A 22,752-nucleotide genomic window follows, 5' to 3' on the forward strand; every position below is an offset into this window, starting at 1 on the left:
TTACAATAATAATAATAATAATAATGAAAACAAAATAAGATTATCCAGTTTTTTTTCACTGTCAACTTAAACTTATTCTATAGTTTATTGTTTAGTAGAATTTATTAAAATAGAAATCTTAAGTTTTATAGTTTATTTGTGTTCGTAAAGATGATTAACAGCCTTTTCATTATAAATTCCTCCGGGTAAGTCATATTTATTGTTATAATAAGTTTGACAGATTTTTAAAAATCTATCGTAAATCTCTTATGTCAAAGAAAAAAAATATGTCACCCTTTGCGGTCGATTTGTTTTCTCTGATCCCATATGAAAAATGTATTAACTGTAACATAGAAAAAAATTGTCTCCAAAGATGGGACCTCTAACTCAATTACGAGGCAGACATTCATGGAAATTAGATTGCTCATGCTAATAACACTGAATAAAAAAAAAAAAATTCAATTACCGCTAATTGCCTATCTGGTTTTTCAGAGAATTAAAGTCTACAAAATATTTACTGAGGGCGAGTCAAAGTTAAAAATCAGTTTTACTTATACATTTATTTTTAAATGCTTTCGACGATGAACTATCCACTCTATCAACAAATCATGATCCTGAAATTGACATGATTGTAAATATAGCAGATATGAGACAAAATAATTTGGAAATAATAGAACAAAATGTTAATAAAATTAAAATTAGAAAGTCCGCATTCATAGAATTTATAAATCGGTATATGCATTTTTTCAAAATTTTATTTTTTAATTGTTTAGTTCGTTTTTACAATTTAAACTTTTTCTCATGACAGTAGAGTTAGCAGACATTTGAAATTTAAATAAATTTTTTTAAATAGATAATTAATTAAAAAAATATATTTCTAAAAAAATGCACATGTAGAAAATTTAATAAACTATATGTGCAATTTTTCAAAATATTTATTTTTTTTGTTAAAAAGAATCAAAATGTTGTTAAATGTCTGCTAACTTTATTGTCATATTTTTCTCATATCTGGTACATTCACACTCATATATTGACAGACAATCTTGGGATTTTTTTGGGGGTGGCCTGCAATTTACAGCTGAAATTACCACCATCTATATGCGAAACATATCAGAAATCTAGTCATCCAGTAGATTTTTTTTTCATTTCACGAATGAAGTTTCAATCTTCAGCAAATGATACTGAATTTAGCCGATGTCTAATAGTAATTTTTGTATTTTTTTCAAAACGATAATTTATAGAAAAAAATATTTCAGTTAATTGCACCTATAGTTGTTTTAATTTTCTACATGTGCATTTTTTTTCTATTGTAATTAATTAGTTGAGAAAAAACTCGAAAATTGTTAATTGTCTGCTAACTTCAGAATCCTCTCAGGAACATCATTTTTGTAGAATGAACCTTTTTTTTATGTTACAAACAAGACAAATATTTATCTTCTTTTTCTAAAATATACTAAAATTATCAGTAAAATCAAGAAGAGTGTATTTATGTACTTCTACAAATTATAAGAATTTGGAAAACCTCTTTATTTACGTGAGCTATTAATTGATGATAATGATACAAGACGTTCTGAAAGACTAGCTATTAAAAAGAACAATGTAAATTTAAAAATGTCATACTTTTCTACTGTGCTATATGAACAATCATTTGTAGTATCAATTACCGTCTTTGGCAAGAGTTACCCTTAGATCTGATTAAATCAGGCAGTATTGAGATATTTAAGAACAAGATGTATAATTATCTACTAAATCTAGATTTTATTTAACGAAATTTGTAGCGGTGTATCGTTGAACTTTTCATCTCTCATTATTTATTGTATTTTTGTCTGTATGACTGATTTAAATTGATAGTATTATTGTTGTTTGATCACTTCAAATTTTTTCTACTGCTGTAAGATCATCTGTATGATTTCACTTGTGCCTTGGCATGAAAATTTAATAAATAAAAAAAATTAAATAAATTTTTGTAGAGATGTGTTCATGGAAAAGCATTGGAAGAGCGCAGTTGCTCGATCTTTATGTGACTACTTTTTCGATCAACAAAGAAGAGTTTTATCCCCTGAAAATACTCCACCAGTTATTGCTACACCACATCATTATTTAATTAGTATTTATCGATGTCATATGTTTTTTGTTGCTGTATGTACAACAGAAGGTAATATATTATTATTATTATTATTATTATTATTATTATTATTGTTACTATTATAATTTTAAATTATTATAACAAGCATTTATATATTTAAATTTTTACAGTTCCCCCGTTATTTGTTATTGAATTTTTACACAGAGTTGTTGACACGTTCGAAGATTATTTCAATGAGTGCACTGAGACTATTATTAAAGAAAATTATGTTGTTGTCTATGAATTATTAGATGAAATGTTAGATAACGGGTTTCCTTTGGCTACTGAATCAAATATTTTGAAAGAGCTCATAAAACCACCAAATATTTTAAGAACAATCGCGAATACAGTTACGGGAAAATCGAAGTAAGTAATTTTATTATTTAAATATAATATTATTTACGTCATTGCATATTCATCAAAAACTTTTATTTATCTATAATATTTTCCATTAAATTTCACTTATTCCGATCATTCATTTACTCACTTTTATCTAATTTTCTATTTAACGGGTCACTTCTTCATTTCTCTTCAATTTTTTATGCATACTCACACAAATCGTCTCTGGAATCTCGGGAAAAATTGCCGTGAAAAAGACATTCATTTAGCAAATTTTTCCATCGGCAGTTTACAGCATAAAGTATAAATTTATCCACGACTAAGACGTGATTTAATTCTTCTTATCTACTATCAGGTCTCCTACGTGTAAAAAATTCTGATAAAATAATAAATTTGTGCCGGCTCTAGATCCTCAGGTTAGGTCAGTTTTACTGGGGGCCAGCCTGTTTTCCTAAAACGGGTAAAAATTATAAAAACGCAGGGAGAGTACATGGGACAGTAATTTTGGGTGCGAATGCATGAAACAAAGCAAAATGACAACCAATCAAATATATAAATCCTAGTTCAATTTTATTCCAAAAATCATGTACCTGAAGATCGGAACATTTTTCGCGCAATGAAAAAAATTTAATATGTATTTTGACTTAAGGAGTAGTTGGGGGAGGCCTGCAATTTTCGGCTGACGTGCGAAACATTTCAGAAATCTAGATCCAGTAGATTTTTTACTTTTAATTTCGTTTTTTTATTTTCGTTTCGCAAAATACGGTCCGATCTTGAGGTAAATCAAAAATCTGTGGTTTGAATTCATATGAAATGAAATAAAAATTAATTTTTACCGATTACCCATCTGACATCTATTCTTAACGTATCAATTAACACTCACTCACATCTTTTTCTTGTTATTTATGATTTAAAAATATATCAAATTTCAGTGTGAGTGCAATTTTACCTAGTGGCCAATTATCTAATATTCCTTGGAGAAGAACAGGCGTTAAGTATACTAATAATGAAGCTTACTTTGATGTAGTAGAAGAAGTTGATGCAATAATCGATCGAACTGGTGCTACAGTTTTTGCTGAAATTCAAGGATATGTAAGTTATCAACAGGGTACAGAAGTTTGTGCTCAACAATAAGGATAAAAGAAAAGAATTCGCCCAAATTTTTTTATATTATAATGACGATCGCGAGGAAATTCACGTGAATTAAATTAAAAGATATATTCAAATATCGAATGCCATAAAAGAATGTCGAAATTGAGGTTGTGAAAAAAATATGTCAATAAGACAATCAGCAAGACAATTAGCAAGACCACCAGCAAGACAATGAGCAAGACAATGATCAAGACAATTAGCACGACCACCAGCAAGACAATTAGCAAGACCATCAGCAAGACAATTAGTAAAACCACTAGCAAGACAATTAGCAAGACCATCAGCCAGACAATTAGTAAGACCACTAGCAAGACAATGAGCAAGACCACCAGCAAAATAATTAGCAAGACAACGAACATGACCGCCAGTAAGACGAGCAAGACAATTGTCTTGCTGATGGTCTTACTAATTGTCTTGCTGGTGGTCTTGCTAATTATCTTGCTGATAGTTTTATTGATATATTCTTTTCACAACCTTAATTTCGACGGCTTTTATGACACTCGACATTTGAATATATCTTTTAATTTGATTTAGGTGAATTTGCTGGTGATCGTCACTTTGATATAGAGAAATTGGCGTGAATTTTTTTCTTTTATTCTTATTGTTGAGCACAAACTTCCGTATTGATAACTTATCAATATTAAAATAAATTATATTAAATAAATAACTTACTATTTAGGTTGACTGCTGTATTAAATTAAGTGGGATGCCAGATCTTACACTGTCTTTTATGAACCCACGATTATTTGATGATGTCAGTTTTCATCCGTGTGTTAGATTCAAACGTTGGGAGGTAATTAATTTATTTATTTATAATAAAAAAAAACTATACCCAATATAATTAATTGTAAAATAATTTATAGTCAGAGCGTATACTCTCATTCATTCCGCCTGACGGTAATTTCCGATTACTTTCATATCATATTGGATCACAAAGTATTGTAGCAATTCCGATTTACGTAAGACATAATATCAGTCTAAAAGAACCAGGCGGTGGTAGATTGGATATAACAGTTGGACCAAAACAAACTGTTGGTCGAACAGTGAGTGTTAAATTTACAAGTTTTATTTTTTATTTTAACATAAAATTTTTATACTTTACTTGTTTTTTATTTTTTATTGAGGTCGAAAATGTTACACTCGAAATACCGATGCCGAAAATTGTTTTGAATTGTACTTTAGTACCAAATCAAGGCAAGTATTCATTTGATCCTGTTAGCAAAGTATTATTTTGGGATATTGGACGCATAGATGTTTCGAAACTACCAAATTTACGTGGGTCAATTACCATACAAAATGGAGCATCATTTTCTGAATCAAATCCTGCGATTAATGTGAGTTTTTAAGTATAAACTTTTTTTTTTTATTTAAAAATATCAAATAAAAAGAAATTAAAAATAATTTCTTTCCAGGTTCATTTCACAATAAATCAATTAGCCGTTTCTGGTTTGAAAGTAAGCGGTTTGGACATGTATGGTGAAAAATATAAACCATTTAAAGGCGTTAAGTATATTACTAAAGCTGGAAAATTCCAGATTCGAATGTAATTGTATAAATAAACAGATTCTACTTTATATAATTTATATAACAATTTTTCAGTCTTGTTAATTTTTATTACTGTAGTAATAATTGAATTTGATGTCGAATCCACCATCATTCGTACGTTCGATACTAAAAAAATATAGTAGAAGAACTCATAAAATTTAAAAAGACGGAAATTTATTTTCTTTTTAAATAATCTTTTAAAATAAAAATTCCCGCGTTGCACTCATAGTGCGATGGACGAAAGGTTAATCTCGCCTACAGCACAGACAGTCAACTTCACCCTGGTCTGAAATCGTTATGTTTTATCCCTTGTCTCACAATATACTTGTTTTTGCTCGTATTATTCTTGAACATTAAAGAACTTAATGAAATGCAATAACGAATTATCTAAAATTAATTTCAAATAATTTCGTGTATCATAATAAGTATATACAGCAATTGATACATTTAATTTAAAATAATATGTAATCACAAATTTAGTTTAACACATGAACTTTTTAATCTCTAAATCCTCCCAAGTTGGATGTGTAGGATACGTGAATAATCGTTCCATATTAGTTGCATATACTGTATGATTATTAACCAAATTTTTATAAATCTGAAAGTATAATTTTATTATCACAGTGTTTTTAAAACGATCATTAAAAAGAAAGAAAAAATGTATACTAAACCTTTAGTGTTTGCAATAAATCGTTAACACTGACGGGAGGTAAAGCTGGTGATAATACTGGTGTTGAACAAGCCATAGCAAAAGCGGTTGCTTGTTCCATTTCATCGACTGTCTGCTTTACTGCTGGTACTTGTCCATCGGGTTCAATTATGTCCGTTGTCTTACTGTAGAATAAAAATTAAACAGATGACATTAATATTATTTTTAAATAAATAATTATATTGTTAAGATCATACTCTTGCTTGTGTGTACGTAAATATGAAAACAATTTTGTTTTATAGTATCGAATTTTTCTTGAGTTGTTGAAAGAAATTCGTGTACGAAAAGTTTTGAAAAATTATTTTTACTTAGCTCTTAATTTTTTTATTTTATAATTAAATTATGGAAAAGAAATCTGAAAATTTTGAACTCTTCCAGCTTAAAAAAATATTTTGAGATTTAGCTTTGATTTAATTTTGACGCAAATTTGTTGAGCGGCTTACGAGTGATGCAACAAACAAAAAAAAAATTTTTATTTTTATTTTTCAAAAAACTTGGAAACTACTCAGCCGATAGATTTCAAAACCTACTCAATTTAAAGATATCGTCGACCAAAAATTAGTCTACATACTCACGCGCGGACACCCACCTGAAAATATTCAGGGTTTTGAAACGTCAAGATCTAATGAAAACTTAATTTTTGGAAGTCGAACCGAAACCAATAACTTCTATTTTTTTTTAACTTTTAAATTTTCATAGCGGGAAGTTCAAAATATTTTTGAATTAGAAGAATTTACTTCAGAGTATTTTCAAGAAATTTAAAAACATTTTAAATGTTTTCGGGTTTTTTCAGACAGCAGAAGTTCTAGGATTGGGTCACCGGTTTTTAAAATATTTTTCTATGTACCTAAAATGAATACCACGAGGTATAAACATTGTATTTCTTTTCCATGAACTCGGTACTGGTTCTCCTATATTATAAATAAAACTTTTCTGATGAACAGCAAATCCTTTTCTTTTTGTAAGTACAGCTGTAATAATATTTTTAAGAAATATTTGTGTCGCAGCAATTATTATATGAGCGGTATTTTCATCAGCACTATCCATATTGTTTTCCCAAGCAGCTAACATTAATCTTGCTAATACAAATGTTCTATCAGGTAACAATAATTCTTGGGCACTAGATCTGTTAGCACCAATGGGTTCATCACCTACTGGAGATGACATTTGACTCAACACATCGACGTACATATCTGCGGGCTAAAAATATAAATGTTGTAATATAATTTTATTTTTTAACTGACATCACAATGCAATGTCATTAAATAATTAATGAATAAATACTAACTTCGAAATTAGATCTGTCAGTTTTATATTTTCTCTTTAATTTTAATCGTTTTTCTTTTAATATTTTGTCTTTGTCTGTATGAACATGGGTATTATTAGCTTTCATCGGCCTTAGAGGTGTTGCAGTAGCAAGCCCTCGTACTTTATTAAATAAACACAGAAGAAATTCATTATGTAAATGAATCTGTTCATCTGTCATAATATTTCTGGCTTCACAATCAAATTCTTCTTTGGAACTCTGCAATAATTAAATTTATAATTTTTATTATAAAAGAAAATAAATGTCTTACATTATGTTTATTTATATGAGTGTGAATGTAATTTACAATTGGCAATTTTTTAAATTCTAGATTAAAATTGCTCAAGTAGCACAGAGACAACTTTAAGATGTCTTTTAAAGGATAAGACAAATTTTTGTTGTCTCAAAGTCACCTTTTTTGGTTTAAATACGACATGGAAATGTTGGTTCCAGAGACAGAGAAGAGTTGTGTTGTTTTTCCTGTCTTATTTCAATTAAAAAGTCATTTAGATGATTTATTTTACCACTATTTGTGATTGACTTTTTGTCGTCACTTGTGTTAAGTCTTTTAAGTAGATATTTTTTCGATGACATAAATTTCTGATCGTTTTGTCAACATCCCAGATTAAGAAAAATGATTTGAAATTATTCTAAACAATTCGAATTGACTAATATATAGATATACATTTAGCATGGATTAAATCATTTTTCTTAATAAGGGATGTTGGTGCATTATTGATATGTCAAAAAACTGATATCTTATAGATGCCACAAAGGCAAGTGTGCTACAATGGGTAGGGATGTGCAAATCCGTCCATATAATGATTTGAATTTCTTTGAATTTGTAATCCAAGTAGCACACTTGGGGCGTCTTCAGAAATACACTCTAGAGATGAAAAATTACTTTTCCAGGGGATTAGAACCTTTGTAATGTCGAATTATTCCTTTAATTTGACGACCAGAGGATATTTCTAAACGCAGGGGTTGAATACTTCTCTTCCAGAGTGTATTTCTGAACATGCCCTTGACTTTATGACATCTATAAGTTATCAGTTTTTTGACATTTCAATAAGGCACCAAAATGATGGCAAAACGATCAGAAATTTATGTCACCGAAAAAATATCTGGTTAGAAGACTTGACACAAGTGACGGCAAAAAGTAAATTACAAATAATTGTCAAATAAGTCATCATCTAAACGATTTTTAAATTTAAATGACTTTTTTAAGACGGGAAAAAGAATACAAATTTTCTATGACCACTAGGACCAACATCGTACGTCTTATTTATCTAAAAAAACTTGACTGAGATAAAAAAAAATTTGTTTTATCCTTGCAAAAGACATCTTGAAGTTGACTCTGTGCTACTTGGGTATTTGTAACATTTCAAATTACTCGATTCAATTTATTTATTTGATACTACAAGCAGCAGACGTCAGACAATTTTATAAATTTATAAACAAGTAACTTGTCAGTAAAATAAAATTTTTTAAATGTCATTTTCATTTTATTAACTAATTAAAATTATAACTTTACCTTCATTTGAAACCATAATTTCATTTTTTCAAAATATCTGTAATAAATAAATTTTGATATTTATCAAATTTTTATATTCAAATTATAGATAACCTTATTAGCAATTAATACTTACACTTTGGCATTGTCACCGAGAGAATTTGTAAGATTTTTTCTAGCAAGATTTAAATCTCTTGAAGCCGCCATTTTTATTATTATTTATAAACAATTTACATTTATTTATCTATTGTTTAATAATTTTACTGTTTATTTTCGGAGTGTACGGTACAGTACACACCAGGGTATGGACACTTCATGCTCCCCTCCACTCCTTATTCAAACAGTTTGGACCAGAGAGATACCACGATAATAATGCAAAAGTACATCAAAAAAAATATTTTTTAGTGGCATCACTGATGTGACCCAGCACTCCCTGGTGCCTTTTTCGTAAATTAAATATTTAAAACGCATAACCGTATTAGAAAAACCTCATTGTGTATAAAGAAAACGTTTTCTGCAAAATTGAAATAAAAAAAATTGTGTTTAAAATAATAAAAAGAATGACCCGAAATTGTGCAGTGAAATCTTGTGGTCATCGACAAGGTAGCAAAGTAAAACACGGTTGTACATTTTCAAAATTTCCCAACAATATAGACAGGTAAGCTAACCTTAAAATTTGGTTTTCATGTTTTTAAAATTGAAATAATTGTTTTCTTTGAATAATTTTAATACCTTATGATAGTAAATAAATAAATTCTCTGAGTTGTTCATCTTCTAGTTATCCTCATGATATCATTTAAATAATCATATTGCAGATGTCGGAGATGGCTTCAAGCTTTGGGAGACCACGATCTTCTGGGTTTACCTTTCGAAATTTTATCCAAAGATCGATTTGTATGTAGTTGTCATTTTAATGATGACGACTACAACATCACCAAAAACAAAAAACAAATCAAACCAGCGGCAATTCCCATCAAGTTTTCAAATATCGTTGTACCATTGACTGACCAAGAAATTCTGGAATTTCCTCCCAGTAGTGGACAAATAATTCCGAGCATACGTAAATATACAATTTTTTAAATAATCAATGATAATATATATTTAAAAATTCGTACCAATCATCGTTATAAGTATAGAAAATGAGCAAATAATTTTGATGTTGCAGGGATTGAAATACCAACTTCTGAAATGTCTAGTCTGATACAGCCAAAGAAGTATGGAGTATTAAACTCAATTTTTAAAAAAAACTACGAGTGTAAAATATTGGAAGAACTAGATCCTGTTGCAAACGAGATACCAACGTCGATTGCTTGTGATACTGCTGATTTACAGGATCAGATTATGCCAATGGACTCATCAACTGATAATGATTCTTCGTCACGAACATTATCAGTACTGTCGCCATTAAATTCAGAAAGTTTAAATCAACGAGAAAATTGTTCGATTGACAAATCGATTGCATGCTTGAAACGCCGACGGCATTCTTTGTATGAGCTATCGACTTCTACGGAACATGAGGCAATTGATATGGTAATTGCAAACTATTGAGCATTTATTTTAGAATTTTTATAACCAGAAATAACTTTTTTTTTTAATGTTGTAGATTTCGAACAAAGAAAATTTTGAACTACGCACATCTTCAGATGATTTGAATCACAGACTCCAGTACCCGTCGGGTAAGAATCTTATATATTCTATTAATTTTGCGAAAAAGCATGTCATGAAACGGCTTGGTTCCTTCTTCTTTAATGTTCACGATCAGCATCAACTTTTTGTTTTATTATACTCACAAGAAAAAATACTGGGGTTAAAAAGTAATGGATTGAAAAAACATGAAAATGTATAGGATCAGAGCAGATTTGTTTGTGTGTGTGTGTGTGTGTTTTTTTTTTTAAATATTGTTCATGGGAAGCAATACAACATCTACGTTCTTACTTTTTTTTGAAAAACTGTTTTGCAAAGCAATTCTAATACTTCTTTCTATGGAAAATATAATATTGTAATCATTAATACTTTCAGAAAGTACCATTGGCAAAAAGAAAATCACTACTATTCAGGGACAAATAAATAACTTGAAAAAGATAGTAGTGCCTCGTCAGCAATGGTTATTATTTAAAAAAATCAATCAAACACTAAATAACTTGAAAGCACCAGTAGCACAGGAGCTATTGGCACAAGTTGATATGATTTTAACAAGTTATAAAAAAATCTGATAATATAAGATCTCATCTTTTATCAGGAAATAAAAATATGTCGCTGGAATGGTGAGGCGATCAATTAACATTTATAAAAAAAGAACATTGGGGATGTAAAAAAAATCAATATGATTTTCAAATGAAACAGCCAAATAACCATGAGAGAAGAAGACCAGAGAAATGGTGCATAAATCAACTTACTTGTCCACTCTACAAGTTCACAAAGACTTCAGAAGGTTGCGAGGACTATTGGAAGGATAAATCTGGTGAAAGCTGGGTGAAAGAAGTGTGGGCCAGATTAAGATGTGGCAATATTGACCGTTGCTTCAAGAAAGGATTCAAAGACTGGAGCTATCGTATCTGCAATAGTCAGCAGGAAACACTTGCTCATCTTTTAACTTGTAGAGAAGTCAGAAACTTATGCAGTGAAAAAACAGCGCAAGCAATCCAGTCATTGACAGATAATAAATATGAGGCGGATCTAGACTTCTTAGTTAAGGAACTTTTAAGAGGTCCGCTAGTACGAGAAGTGTGCAGCCTGATCGCAGCAATCGAGAGAGCCGGAAAAAGAGAAGAGTAAACAGACGCAGTGCAATAAATACTAAAATGAAATATATATTTATATGAATGTAGATTCTGAAGTTACTTATATGATTTTATTATGAATGTAAAACCGTTCCCTAGTCATATATAAGTATTAAAGTAAATAGTTAAACTAATTCATGTATAACAAAGTAATATAAAGGGACTTTTGGGATGGGGAATGTAAAATAGTGAAAAACTGTACAACTTGAACTAATTGAAATAAATATTTAAAAAATAACAATTTAATCATTTCATAATTATGTTAAATTTATTTCTACGTCATCATGACAATAAATAGAAATTATAAAAAATATCCGGAATTAATTATTAATTAGTATTCATTTTCATCAATTTGTCATAAAGTAAAATATTTAAAAAAAAAAAAAAAATCTTACGGTTTTCAAATTTTTGAATTATACCACTTCTGCTTAGTTACGAAGTATTAAAAATATAATTAAAATGAAAGTGAAAATTTATTATATTGGTTTTAGTACTTTATTAATATTAATATTCAATAATTAATAAGTTTATATGGTACATATATTTATTTGTAAACGCTATTGATTAATTTCCATGATTTTTAATAATGAGATATCTCATGTATATTATATAAACATTTATGAATCAATTAATTTATTTTTTAATAACATTTAATTCGAATTTAATACATTTTTTTGTTTATTTTCACTTCTTATTTTCTACAAAGATATTTATTTTACTTTCTTTTAATAGTAATTCTTAAAAAAAACAATAAGAAAAAACATAATTGAAATATGTTTTTAAATAAAAAATTTTTTGATACAATTGAATGATAATTATATATATATTCCTACTGTTTATGAATGTAAAATAGCATTGTATGACTGGAAAACTCCTCCTGCTACTTCTACAGAACGTGATTTTAATGAAAGCTGAAAAAGTATATAAAAAACATATATTTTTGTTTTACAATATAAAATATATTAATTAAGGTAATTTTCAGACAGTGCCCTCCCCCCACTTTTTTGAAAATTTGGAAATTTTATTAGTTAATTAAAAAAAACTAAAGCATTAATCAAAAAAAGGACAACGGCCATTGTAAAAAATTGGGAGTGAATTCGGAGTGAGTACGGATTTTAATTCAATCCGAATTCACTCGGAGTTCCGGAGTTTAGAAAAAAATTACTCCGCATACGGAGTAAATAAGGAGTTTGTTTTTTCAGCGGTGTAATTTCGGAGTGATCTGGATTTAATTTCAATCCTCATTCACTCCGATTCATATTTTTAAAAAGTAGGGAACACTGTCTGAGAATGCCCTTAAGAAAATATAATAAAATAAAAATATCTTACAGTGACATCAGGATTTCCAGGCTGAATTTTTAATTCAATTAACACCCAAACGTTGTTCGTTAATTTAAGAGATTGATAAAGCATATCTTGTCCTTCAACGTTTCTTTTAGCAATAGTAAATACATTACTTTGCTGCATTTTCTGTACAACTTGATCCGCTGTTAGTAAAACTCCGTTAAGTGTATACTGAACCTATAAAAATATTAATTTGTATTTATTCAATCGTAATAAAAAACAAATCTAATCAACTTCCGGGTCACGGTAAATTACTAGGTCACAAATTAAAAAGAAAATGTTAAAAAATGAACCTCATTTTGAGCTGGAATGTCTTTCCACGTAGATAAGAATACTCGTTTGTCCAATTGCCCGTCCTCGGTGAAATAAACGTGCATTGGAACGAGACAAGCGAAATAAAATACATCAATATTATTTTTAATAGCGACTTGAAGATTATTCAATGGATCCATACGCTGAACTGCACCAGTTGTTGTGAGTATTACGTTTACTTCAACACTTGAACCAGGTCCCAAAGGAGCCGGTACTTGTAGAGGTGCAGATAAAGTTAAACCGAAACTATTTTTGTTCAATTGAATAGCGAAACCACCCATCGCTTGCATAGCTTTATTCGTGAACGTCATGTCCATACTAATTTGTCCATTTCTGTTAAAAAAAAAAAATGTTATTACATTTATTTTATGATATTAATTTATTATTTTTTTTAATATAAATTTTTATTCAACTTATAAATTATCAGTTTCATTTTTTTATTTTTTATTTTCAGTTTAATATTTTTTTTTAATATCCCGCCTTTTCGTCTTAGAAGTCGCTCTTTTTTCAAATTTCAAACCTATACTGATACACTAGTGATGCTGCCAGCAGTTGGAGAGAAAAAATGGAAATAATAATAAAAGTAAAAATAAAAATGGCAGCTAAATTTTTCGTGAATAATCAGTTTTACGTTTTTAATTAATTACAATTGTTGCATACTGGAAAATCCAGGTTTACGAAAAATTACCAGGTGGGTGGCGTTAGGGTGTCAATCGACCCCAGGTGCACCCGTTGCTGAGCTCTCTCTAATTTTTATGTATTTTGTAAGGTTCAAGAATTAAAATAAACTATTCTAATTATAAGAATGTGAATATATTTTAAAAATTGAAAATTTGATTAGAGCCAGTCGGTCTCCGGACGTACGTCCGGGGCCTAAGATGTTCATCGGCTGACTGGTTGCTCTGGGTTTTCATCCAGAGTACAATGAAATATAAAAATTAATTATTGCGACGTCGCATCTCAGGTTACTCTGGTGAACACCATCGTAGCCCGAGTCTCATGCATCGTCAACAAAGTAACGATTTATTGATTTATTTATCATTATAAGAAGTGTCAATCCATTTATTCGCCTACTGTGGCGAATAAATAATTCGAGCCCTCGAAAAAAAAATTCTTAAAAGTTTTATTTAAAGATAATTAAAGCCAGAACGTAACACAATTAAATTAAAAAGATTTAGTTAGTGATTTTCCATAGGGTTCTTGTGATAAAAAATCCAAAGATAAAAAAAAAGTTAGGCCGATTAATTGTGTCTATCGAGAGTTATCGCGTTTACGAAGTTTCATACGTAACAATTGACAGCACTGGTTTCTTGAGTTAAAATAATTTATTTTAAACTGATAAAATAACGAACCGACTTAATGTTGGGTTCAAATTGTTCATAATAAATTCTCTATATGCTAGTATACAATTTTACCTACTTTCGCGTAATCAAAAGAGTGTAGAAATATTTTTGTGTAAGTAAAATAGTCAGAAGAAAAGCACTTCCGCACTGGAGGTATGCAAAATATAAAACTTACTTCCTTGAAAAAGTACCCCAAATATCGAACCCTTTTCCTTTTTCAGCTGGAAGCCAATTAACTTTTGGAGGTACATAGGAAGTGGGTGCTTGATTAAATCCAAATATATCACCAAGAAGACCTGTCGTTGTTTGAGAAACAATTGGTGCTGAAGTATCTGTTCCACTGAGTATTCCATCTAAACCATCTCCCAAAAGATCTAAACCTGTGGACGCTGCTGGTGCTGGTGGAACAATTGGCGGTCCGCCTAAAAACAATTCGTCAGTTAAAAGTTTCAAATATTTGTTTTAAAATAAAAAATAAAAAATACAAACCAATATCCATACTGAGAAGATCTCCAATCAGAGAATCTTGAGCTGGAATAACTTGAGCTGCTGGTTGACTTCTGGCAGCTTCATCATTTGAATTATTTCTAGCTGGCAATGATTTTCTAGCACCAGCTGATCTTCCCTCAACAAAAGCACTAGGTGGCTTGTGATAAACTGATGCAAGACTTGAAATATGACAGATAAGTTCATCAAGTAGAGTCGGTTCTAATAAATCTGTTTCCTCAGAAATCAACGGTTTCTCTGCCAAAACAACTTCTTTAGCAGCTGCTGGATCTGTGCTCAATAATCGCCAGTAAATAAATCCACGATCACGAAGATCTGGATTATCGGAGTCTTGGGTCGCAAGACTCAAAACTTGCTGCACTAATTCTTGTGTATCAGTTGGACGTTTTAGGAAAAGTTTTACAATAGCAGTAAGAAGCTGCAGCTGTACTTGAGTATTTTCATCATGGAAACCTTCTAAGAAACTTTCTAACAATTCATCGGCGTTGTCAATACGCTCAGCATACTCTCCAATAATCCAGATCATTGATGCACGGGCTTCTGGTTCATCCAAAGTATCAAGATTTTCACAGAGAGTTGAAATTATACTCTCATATTTGTTTGGGTATTTACGGAAAATATCTTTTATAACGACAATGGCTTCTTGAACGACGTAATTTACCTAAAATATGAATTTTAGTTTAGAACTCAGGTAAGAATACGACCCACTGTGCGCTCCGGAAATTAAAATTTTGTAAAAAAAGTAAATAATAATAAAACTACGACTTGAATCAATTTTTAAATATTCTGTTATAATTTTTTTGAAAACTGGAATTTCTTAAAAAAAAATAAAAAATTTTCAAAACTCCCAATTAAATAAAAGAAAAAAATTTCTAATGATCCAGTAGTTTTTTTTATGATCCTGAAGTTAGCAGACAAAAACTTTCGGATTTTTTTATCAACAATTTAATTTAAAAAAAAAAAAAAAAAAATATGCACATGTAGAAAATTAAAAAAACTGTAAGTGCAATTTTTCAAAAAAATTTTTTTTTTGTAATTTGTCGTTTTTAGAAAAATTTAAAAGTTATCAGACGTCAGCTAATTTCAGTATCATTTTTTTTTTTTTTTGACTTTTTTTCCAAAATCCTCGTTTTTTAAACGCATGCACTGGAATAAATCCGTATGTTATTTATTAAAATATAAATAATTAAAAAAATTACTTTAGTTTGAATTAAATCTAAAAGTGTAGACACGCATCTTTCAGCAGATGGTTCAACTTTAATAGCGCATCTTCCGATAGCTCTGACAGCTTTTCTCACAAAATCAACATCAACTTCAGTAGCATACTCTTTTAATTCGGATAAAACTTGTGCAATATTAGCTTGAGACGCTAATCTAATCATGATATCTAATTTTTCTAATTTAACGTAAATTGGATCGTTGTATTTAACAAAAAATACTTTCATCTCATGTTTTAAAATATCTGGCCGCTTTTGTACAATCAAATTAATATTTCTCAAAGCCACGTACTGAACTTCCGGCTCGGAACTAAGAAGAGTTACTAGTGGAGGTGCTAATTTTTTAGTCAGAGTGCCAACGAAATCTGATTCTGATTGTAACATTTCCATGAGCTTCATCAGAACCTGAAAATAATTTTGTTTTTTAAATTTATAACAATTCAATAGTAATTATAATATTGAAAAAAATAAATATGTGAAACCTTGACCGCTGATAAGACAACTGCAGCATTAGCGTGAGCTAAACGTGGAGTAATTCTTTCACAAATACTTTGAGCTTCACGATCATCTTTAGGTGAATAATTAGCTAGAGAATCTAAAATAAAAACTTGTCCCCACTCAGTACATTCATTAAGAGCAGTCAGCAATTTGTTTATTGTCTGTGCATTCATTTCAACAAGTGGTCCACTGGGACTTGATTCATTTATCTCAGACAATGCAGCGACAGCATTTGCTACGACCTTTTTATATAAAAAATTTAAAAAATGATAAAACAAATAAATTATATTTAAGGGGGAAAAGGGTCGGAGATACAAAAAAAAGAGGATATTTTTGTGATTTTTTTTCAGAGTACCTTCTTTATTAAAATTCTTAAAATTTGTGACATTATTAAGTATCATTTCAAGAATATTCTGCTAAATTTTCATAAAAAAATATTGAAAAATAAGCCAGTGGTAGTGGGGAGAGACGAGTCACCTCGGAATAGTCTCCATGCCGTAGGCAGGATAACTCATGACTGCTTCATTCGAAATCAAAAAACCAAAAAGATTTCTTTAGTACATAAGTTTATCTTGGATTTGAATGAAGAAATAAACAAAATATTCATTTTTGAATTTTTGGTAAAAGTGCAATCAAAAAACTCTGATTTTTACCAAAAATTGCTCTTTTTGTTTAATTAAAAAATAAGTAGTAATTGAAAAAAAAATCCTTCGTTCAGATGTAAGATAAACTTATGTACTAAAGAAATCTTTTTGGTTTTTTGATTTCAAATGAAGCAGTCATGAGTTATCCTGCCTACGGCATGGAGACTTTGTTTTTAAGGCGACTCGTCTCTCCCTACTACCACTGGCTTATTTTTCAATATTTTTTCATGAAAATTTAGCAGAATATTCTTGAAACGATGCTTGATAATGTCATTAATTTTAAGAATTTTAATAAAGAAGGTACTCTGAAAAAAAAAATCACAACAATATCCTCTTTTTTTTGTATCTTAGACCCTTTTCTTTAATCAACGAATAAGAAATGAAAATTAATAAAATAAATTTACTGAAAAAAAAAAATAAAACAATACCATTGGATTACTATCTGATAAAAGATCTTTCAACTGATCCAAAAATCCTTGATCTTCAACTAATCCAGCATTAATATCGTACAATTTAGCAACACAAACAGCTGCTGTTTTTCTTACATACGGATCCTCATCCCTCAGACATTTTCTCAATGGCTCACAAAGATATTCTGTTATTTTGTCAACACGAATACATCCCATTGTTCGTACAGCCAAGGCACGAATCAGTGGATTTGGATCCTCACAGTCCTGCGCAAAAAATCGGGCAAGCCAGGGATTCAAGTCCAGTCATAATAAAAAAAAAACTAACTACATATTTTATATAAACTAAGAATGACCTAACAAAAATATTTTTTATTTGTCTTCTATTATTACTTTTTTTTCTATTAGTATGATTTTTTATTTAATACTTTTTTTTTATTTTTTTAACGAGATATAAAGTTTGGTATGGTACCTTTGTCATCGGAGATGTTGCTAGCTCCTTTTAGCGTGTCAGAACGAAAAAGGTCAAATTGGTCACCGTCACCATTTTTAATATATTAATTATAATATAATTAATTATTAACACGACACGAATCGGTCATTTTTCAAAGAGCACGAGTTTTTTTTTATTTATTTATTTTTTAAATAATTATTATCAAACGATCTTTCGTTCTGTTAAATTTAAAATATCTAAAGTATATATAAATATATATACATATTTTTTTTATTGTAAATGTTCGTAATGAAATATTGTTTTAATTTTGTTATTAATTTTAAATTAATAAATAGAAAGACATTGTCACCTTGCAATAGAATTAATTTTTAAAATATTATACACAAATATACAATACACATTTAATAATATTAATTTAACGACAAAATAAGTTAATTTAAATAATTAAGGGTATTCTCAGACAGTGTCTCCACTTTTTAAAAATTTTCAATGACTCAACTGTCATAAGTGTATCAAAATTTAACCAATTCATTGAAAAATAATTAAACCATTAAAGTCATTCTCAGGCAATGCCTCACCCCCACACACTTTTAAAAAATATTCAATGCTTTCTAATTTTAATATTTTTAATGAACGTATTAAAATTTTGATAATTCATTGAAAAGAAGGCAACGCAATTACAATGTCACCGAGACATAGATTTTTAACAAAATTATTTATAGTTGATATCAATTAGAAGTTAAACGAAACTTGGAAAATAAATTTCAGTAAAATCGTCAAGTAAATTTTATAATTCGAATTTTTTAATTTTGTAGGCTACAATTTATGTAGCAAATTTCGTTCTACTCCTGATTGATATCAACTGTAAGTAATTTTTTTTTAAATCTATACCTCAGCGAAATTATTACTATGTTGTTCTTTTTTTAATTGAGGTTTTAATTTTTTTTTTTAATTAATTGATAAAATTTTGATTCGCTGATGACAATTTAAAGTCAGTAAAAATTTTTAAAAAGATGGGTCACTGTCTAAGAATGACCTTAATTAAAAAAAAGACAACGTACTTACAATTCCGCTGAGGTATAGATTTAAAAAAAAATTACTTACAGTTGATATCAATTGGGATTTAAACGAAATTTGAAAACTAAATTTCAATAAAATCTTCATGTCAATTTTATAATTAGAATTTTCAAATTTTGTAGGCTAAAATAAACTTAACAAATTTTGTTTAACTCCTAATTAATGACAACTGTAAGTGATTTTTTTTAAATTTATATCTCAGCGGAATTGCCCATTTTTGAGTGAATGATTTAATTTTTTTAATTAATTAATAAAATTTTAATAGAATTCTGACAGTTGAAAGTCAGAGAATAATTTTAAAAAGTTGGAGGCACTGTCTAAAAATGCCTTTAATACAATATAATATAGTATATTACATACCTAGGCCAGTAAAATAAGAAAAGTCTCAGAGCACATGTAATTGTTGGCCGAGGCGAAGCCGAGGCTGACAAACATGTGGTCTGAGGCTTTCTTTTTTACTGGCCAAGGTGCGTATACTATTTTTCTGCTCGACGAAGCCGGAAAGTTGCAACTTCGTTTAGGGCAGCGGCCCGAAAGTTGCCACTTTCCGGCCGGAGGGCAGAAAAATATATTATTATAAAACAAATATATATGTTAAAAAATAAAAACTTGTTATATTATAAATTTTTTTTTTCTTTTTTTTTAATATTAAAAATATATATACGTGCAATTAGCAATGCGTAAGTAAACAGGCATTTTGAATGCAATAGACATATATAATATAAATAAACATATATATTTAATTATTTAATTCAATTTATCAATGAAAATATAAAATATCCGCATGCTATTTCTGTTTTAATTAAAAATAATTATTTGAATTTATTTTAATATCAATTCATGCTAAATTTATATTATTAATGTATATACATTTGTGCATAAACATATAGTTATATTTGTAAAATATATGAGTATAAATACGTATGAGTAACATTTAATTTTAATTTTAATTATTTTATTTCTTACCACGATTTGAATTTATTTTTGCTGGAATTTGGATTGACGAATTTAAAATTTTTTCATCAGTGCTCATTGCTGTGTTAATTTTTATGTTATATATAAATCTATATATATATATATATATACATGTATTTTATGCCGATACCAAATTCCAGTCTCGTGCTCTTTGAAACATAAGCGATTCACTTGTCGGTTTAAAAAAAATCCATTCCATTATATTTTTTAATAGACAGCCCTGTGCAAATTTATTTTATTTGCAAAGCGCAGTCTGTTTAAATTCAATATGAGACAAATTGATAAGTTTATAATTATTTATTCATCAATAATCGTTACCAAATATATTTTTGATTTAAATTTATTGTTAACAATACTAATTTTTTTTTAAATTAAAAAATTGCGACTGACAATTTGTCTCTGGTAAAATAATTTAAATGGTGTTAATATGGATACAATAAAATAGCAAAGGTGCATTAAAAATAAATGATCATATTAATAATGAATTTATCACTTATAAAAATAGTATTTATCAACTACATTACCTTTACAAATGTGTTGACTGCCATGATGGCCATATCTGGTTGGCTTTTAGCATAATTCATAAGATAAAGATACACAAGTTTCTTTAACTCCAAATTGTCCGTTTGCATGCAATTAACGACGTCGGGAAATAATGCTGATACATCTTTACCCACAGTCATCGAAGCAATCACCTATTAAATTGACAAATAAATTCAAAAATAAGTCATTTTTTTTTTTATTATATTAAGGGGGACTACTAGTGTGAAATTTTGAAAAAATTGATTTTTTTTTTGCATATTTCGATAGTCTGTAGCTTCAAAAATAACTGTAAAATTTAAAGTGCAAATCTCGAATAGTTTTTTTGAGTTAAAGCCATCTGAAGAGCAGCCGTTTATCGGTTCTCGAAAATACATTTTTCAAAATTGCTGCAGTATAACTCGAAGACAAATCATCCGATCGATTTGATCCGAATTGCAGCTTCTTTTATATGTTTCTACGTACCACGAACCTCCAGTTTTCCGATCGAATCAAAAATGTAATTTTGCCAGGCCAAAAATCATCAAATTTTCGCGCAAAACTTGAAATTTTTTTTTAAAACTCCGCCATTTTGTTAAATTTCAATTTTTTTCTTAGCCCGAGGGTCATAGTACAGAAAATACCTTCTAGTTTAATAAACTTTTTGGTTTTTGTGATTTCCGGTACTGCGAAGGTCGCTGTCACTGCAGCAGGGGGACTTTTTTTTGGAGCGAGAGATTGTGAATAACTCGCTGAATTTTGAATTTTTTGGTCCAAAAATTTAATCTTGTATTCGTTATATATCCAGAAATATATCCTTCAAATATTATAACATTCCAAGCAGTAGTTTTCTTTAAAAAAATTCCCAAAAATCATCTTTTTTTCAGGCGGTCACACTAGTGGTCACTTTTAAATATAATGGAACCCGGCATGAATAACTCGATCTTTAATAACTCTGGTCAAAACAACTCGAGTGACAATATTGATATGCGAATGTTGATACAAATATTTTTATTGTTAACTTTGAATAAATTACATTTCCGAAATTAAAATATATGGGATTCCATAAAATTATTGCGTGAAAAAAAAAAAAAAAAAATTATGGATACCCGTTGCTTTAATTATTAATACATTTATCAACTTACCTTTTTCACAGCTTCCTTTTTCTTTTCTTTCTTATCATTATTTAATTCTGATTTTAATTCAAAAATTTCTCCCTTCTTGGTCGTCGTAAAATACTTCGAGTCCGACATTTTGCTATTAATAATCAAAAACAAAAAAATATAAAATACTAATTAATTATATTATCTATAAAAATTTAAAAAATAAAATAAAATGAGATTGTATGTTAGCTATATGGTGAGCTTGAAATGGATCAATGTCTCCGCTACGTACTCATAATAATAACTCTCAAAATCTATATACTCGGTACTTATTTCACAATAATTAAATATAAAACAATTATCATAATTGTTTTATCTCATAATCACTTTATATATAAACATAAATTATAAAATAAAAAAAAAATGAATGAGATTTATTCTTTTCATCAGCAATCAATGATTTCTACAGTACACCGAATGGAGTAGATTTAAAATATTTAAAAAAAACTGTGAAACTGTAGTGATATTATTGTGAATATTTATTAAAATTAGTATTATTGATAAAATAATTAAAAACAATTGAATTATTTACCTAAACTAATAATAATTAACTGTCAAATATTAAAAAATAATGATTTACTTGACAGCGACAGGAACCACTACGGCAATACGCCCCACCTGGTATTTAATTGAAGTAAGAACATGGAGACGTATCAATTTTCATTGTTACCAACATGACTGTAGTGGAATTTTTTTTTTTTTTTTAGATACTGAAGTTAGCCATGAGTGTGAATGTAGCAGACATGAAACAATTTATAAATTTTAAATAATTAAATAAATTAATTTAAATAATGAAGTTTAAAAAAATGCGCGCGCTGATTTTTCGATTATCTAAATACGCATT

At 28.8% G+C, this 22,752-nt stretch overlaps 4 protein-coding genes across 6 annotated transcripts; 2 read left to right on the top strand and 2 right to left on the bottom strand.

Annotated features, from left to right (window-relative positions):
- Positions 1-5,188, top strand: LOC130670808 (AP-3 complex subunit mu-1). Its single transcript, XM_057474356.1, has 8 exons — positions 1-185; positions 1,950-2,134; positions 2,236-2,470; positions 3,376-3,535; positions 4,275-4,388; positions 4,459-4,638; positions 4,720-4,929; positions 5,008-5,188. Exons 1-8 carry the CDS (start codon positions 151-153, stop codon positions 5,140-5,142), a joined length of 1,254 nt encoding a protein of 417 aa, XP_057330339.1. The 5' UTR covers positions 1-150; the 3' UTR covers positions 5,143-5,188.
- Positions 4,392-8,996, bottom strand: LOC130670809 (transcriptional adapter 1-like). Its single transcript, XM_057474357.1, has 6 exons — positions 8,805-8,996; positions 8,690-8,726; positions 7,138-7,374; positions 6,697-7,049; positions 5,812-5,974; positions 4,392-5,738 (listed from the first exon to the last, which is right to left on the bottom strand). Exons 1-6 carry the CDS (start codon positions 8,873-8,875, stop codon positions 5,622-5,624), a joined length of 978 nt encoding a protein of 325 aa, XP_057330340.1. The 5' UTR covers positions 8,876-8,996; the 3' UTR covers positions 4,392-5,621.
- A 91-nt stretch (positions 8,997-9,087) lies between these two features.
- LOC130670810 (uncharacterized) lies at positions 9,088-10,883 on the top strand. The gene is made up of 5 exons (XM_057474358.1): positions 9,088-9,326; positions 9,484-9,728; positions 9,834-10,198; positions 10,272-10,344; positions 10,688-10,883. The coding sequence occupies exons 1-5, from the start codon at positions 9,229-9,231 to the stop codon at positions 10,879-10,881; spliced, it is 975 nt and encodes a 324-aa protein (XP_057330341.1). The 5' UTR covers positions 9,088-9,228; the 3' UTR covers positions 10,882-10,883.
- A 1,225-nt stretch (positions 10,884-12,108) lies between these two features.
- Positions 12,109-22,595, bottom strand: LOC130670806 (AP-1 complex subunit beta-1). Of its 3 annotated transcripts, none has more exons than XM_057474350.1 (12): positions 22,441-22,595; positions 21,891-22,002; positions 20,751-20,921; positions 18,193-18,219; positions 17,742-17,987; positions 16,654-16,911; positions 16,154-16,576; positions 14,937-15,615; positions 14,623-14,869; positions 13,086-13,437; positions 12,778-12,969; positions 12,109-12,359 (listed from the first exon to the last, which is right to left on the bottom strand). In XM_057474350.1, exons 2-12 carry the CDS (start codon positions 21,996-21,998, stop codon positions 12,285-12,287), a joined length of 2,778 nt encoding a protein of 925 aa, XP_057330333.1. In that variant the 5' UTR covers positions 21,999-22,002; positions 22,441-22,595; the 3' UTR covers positions 12,109-12,284. The 3 variants fall into 3 exon arrangements, with proteins under 3 accessions (XP_057330333.1, XP_057330334.1, XP_057330337.1); XM_057474351.1 differs by having other exon boundaries at positions 22,489-22,580; XM_057474354.1 differs by lacking the exon at positions 18,193-18,219.
- Positions 22,596-22,752: the final 157 nt, after the last annotated feature.

Source organism: Microplitis mediator, chromosome 7, assembly GCF_029852145.1.
Source record: "Microplitis mediator isolate UGA2020A chromosome 7, iyMicMedi2.1, whole genome shotgun sequence".
In the NCBI taxonomy this organism is placed as follows: domain Eukaryota; kingdom Metazoa; phylum Arthropoda; class Insecta; order Hymenoptera; family Braconidae; genus Microplitis; species Microplitis mediator.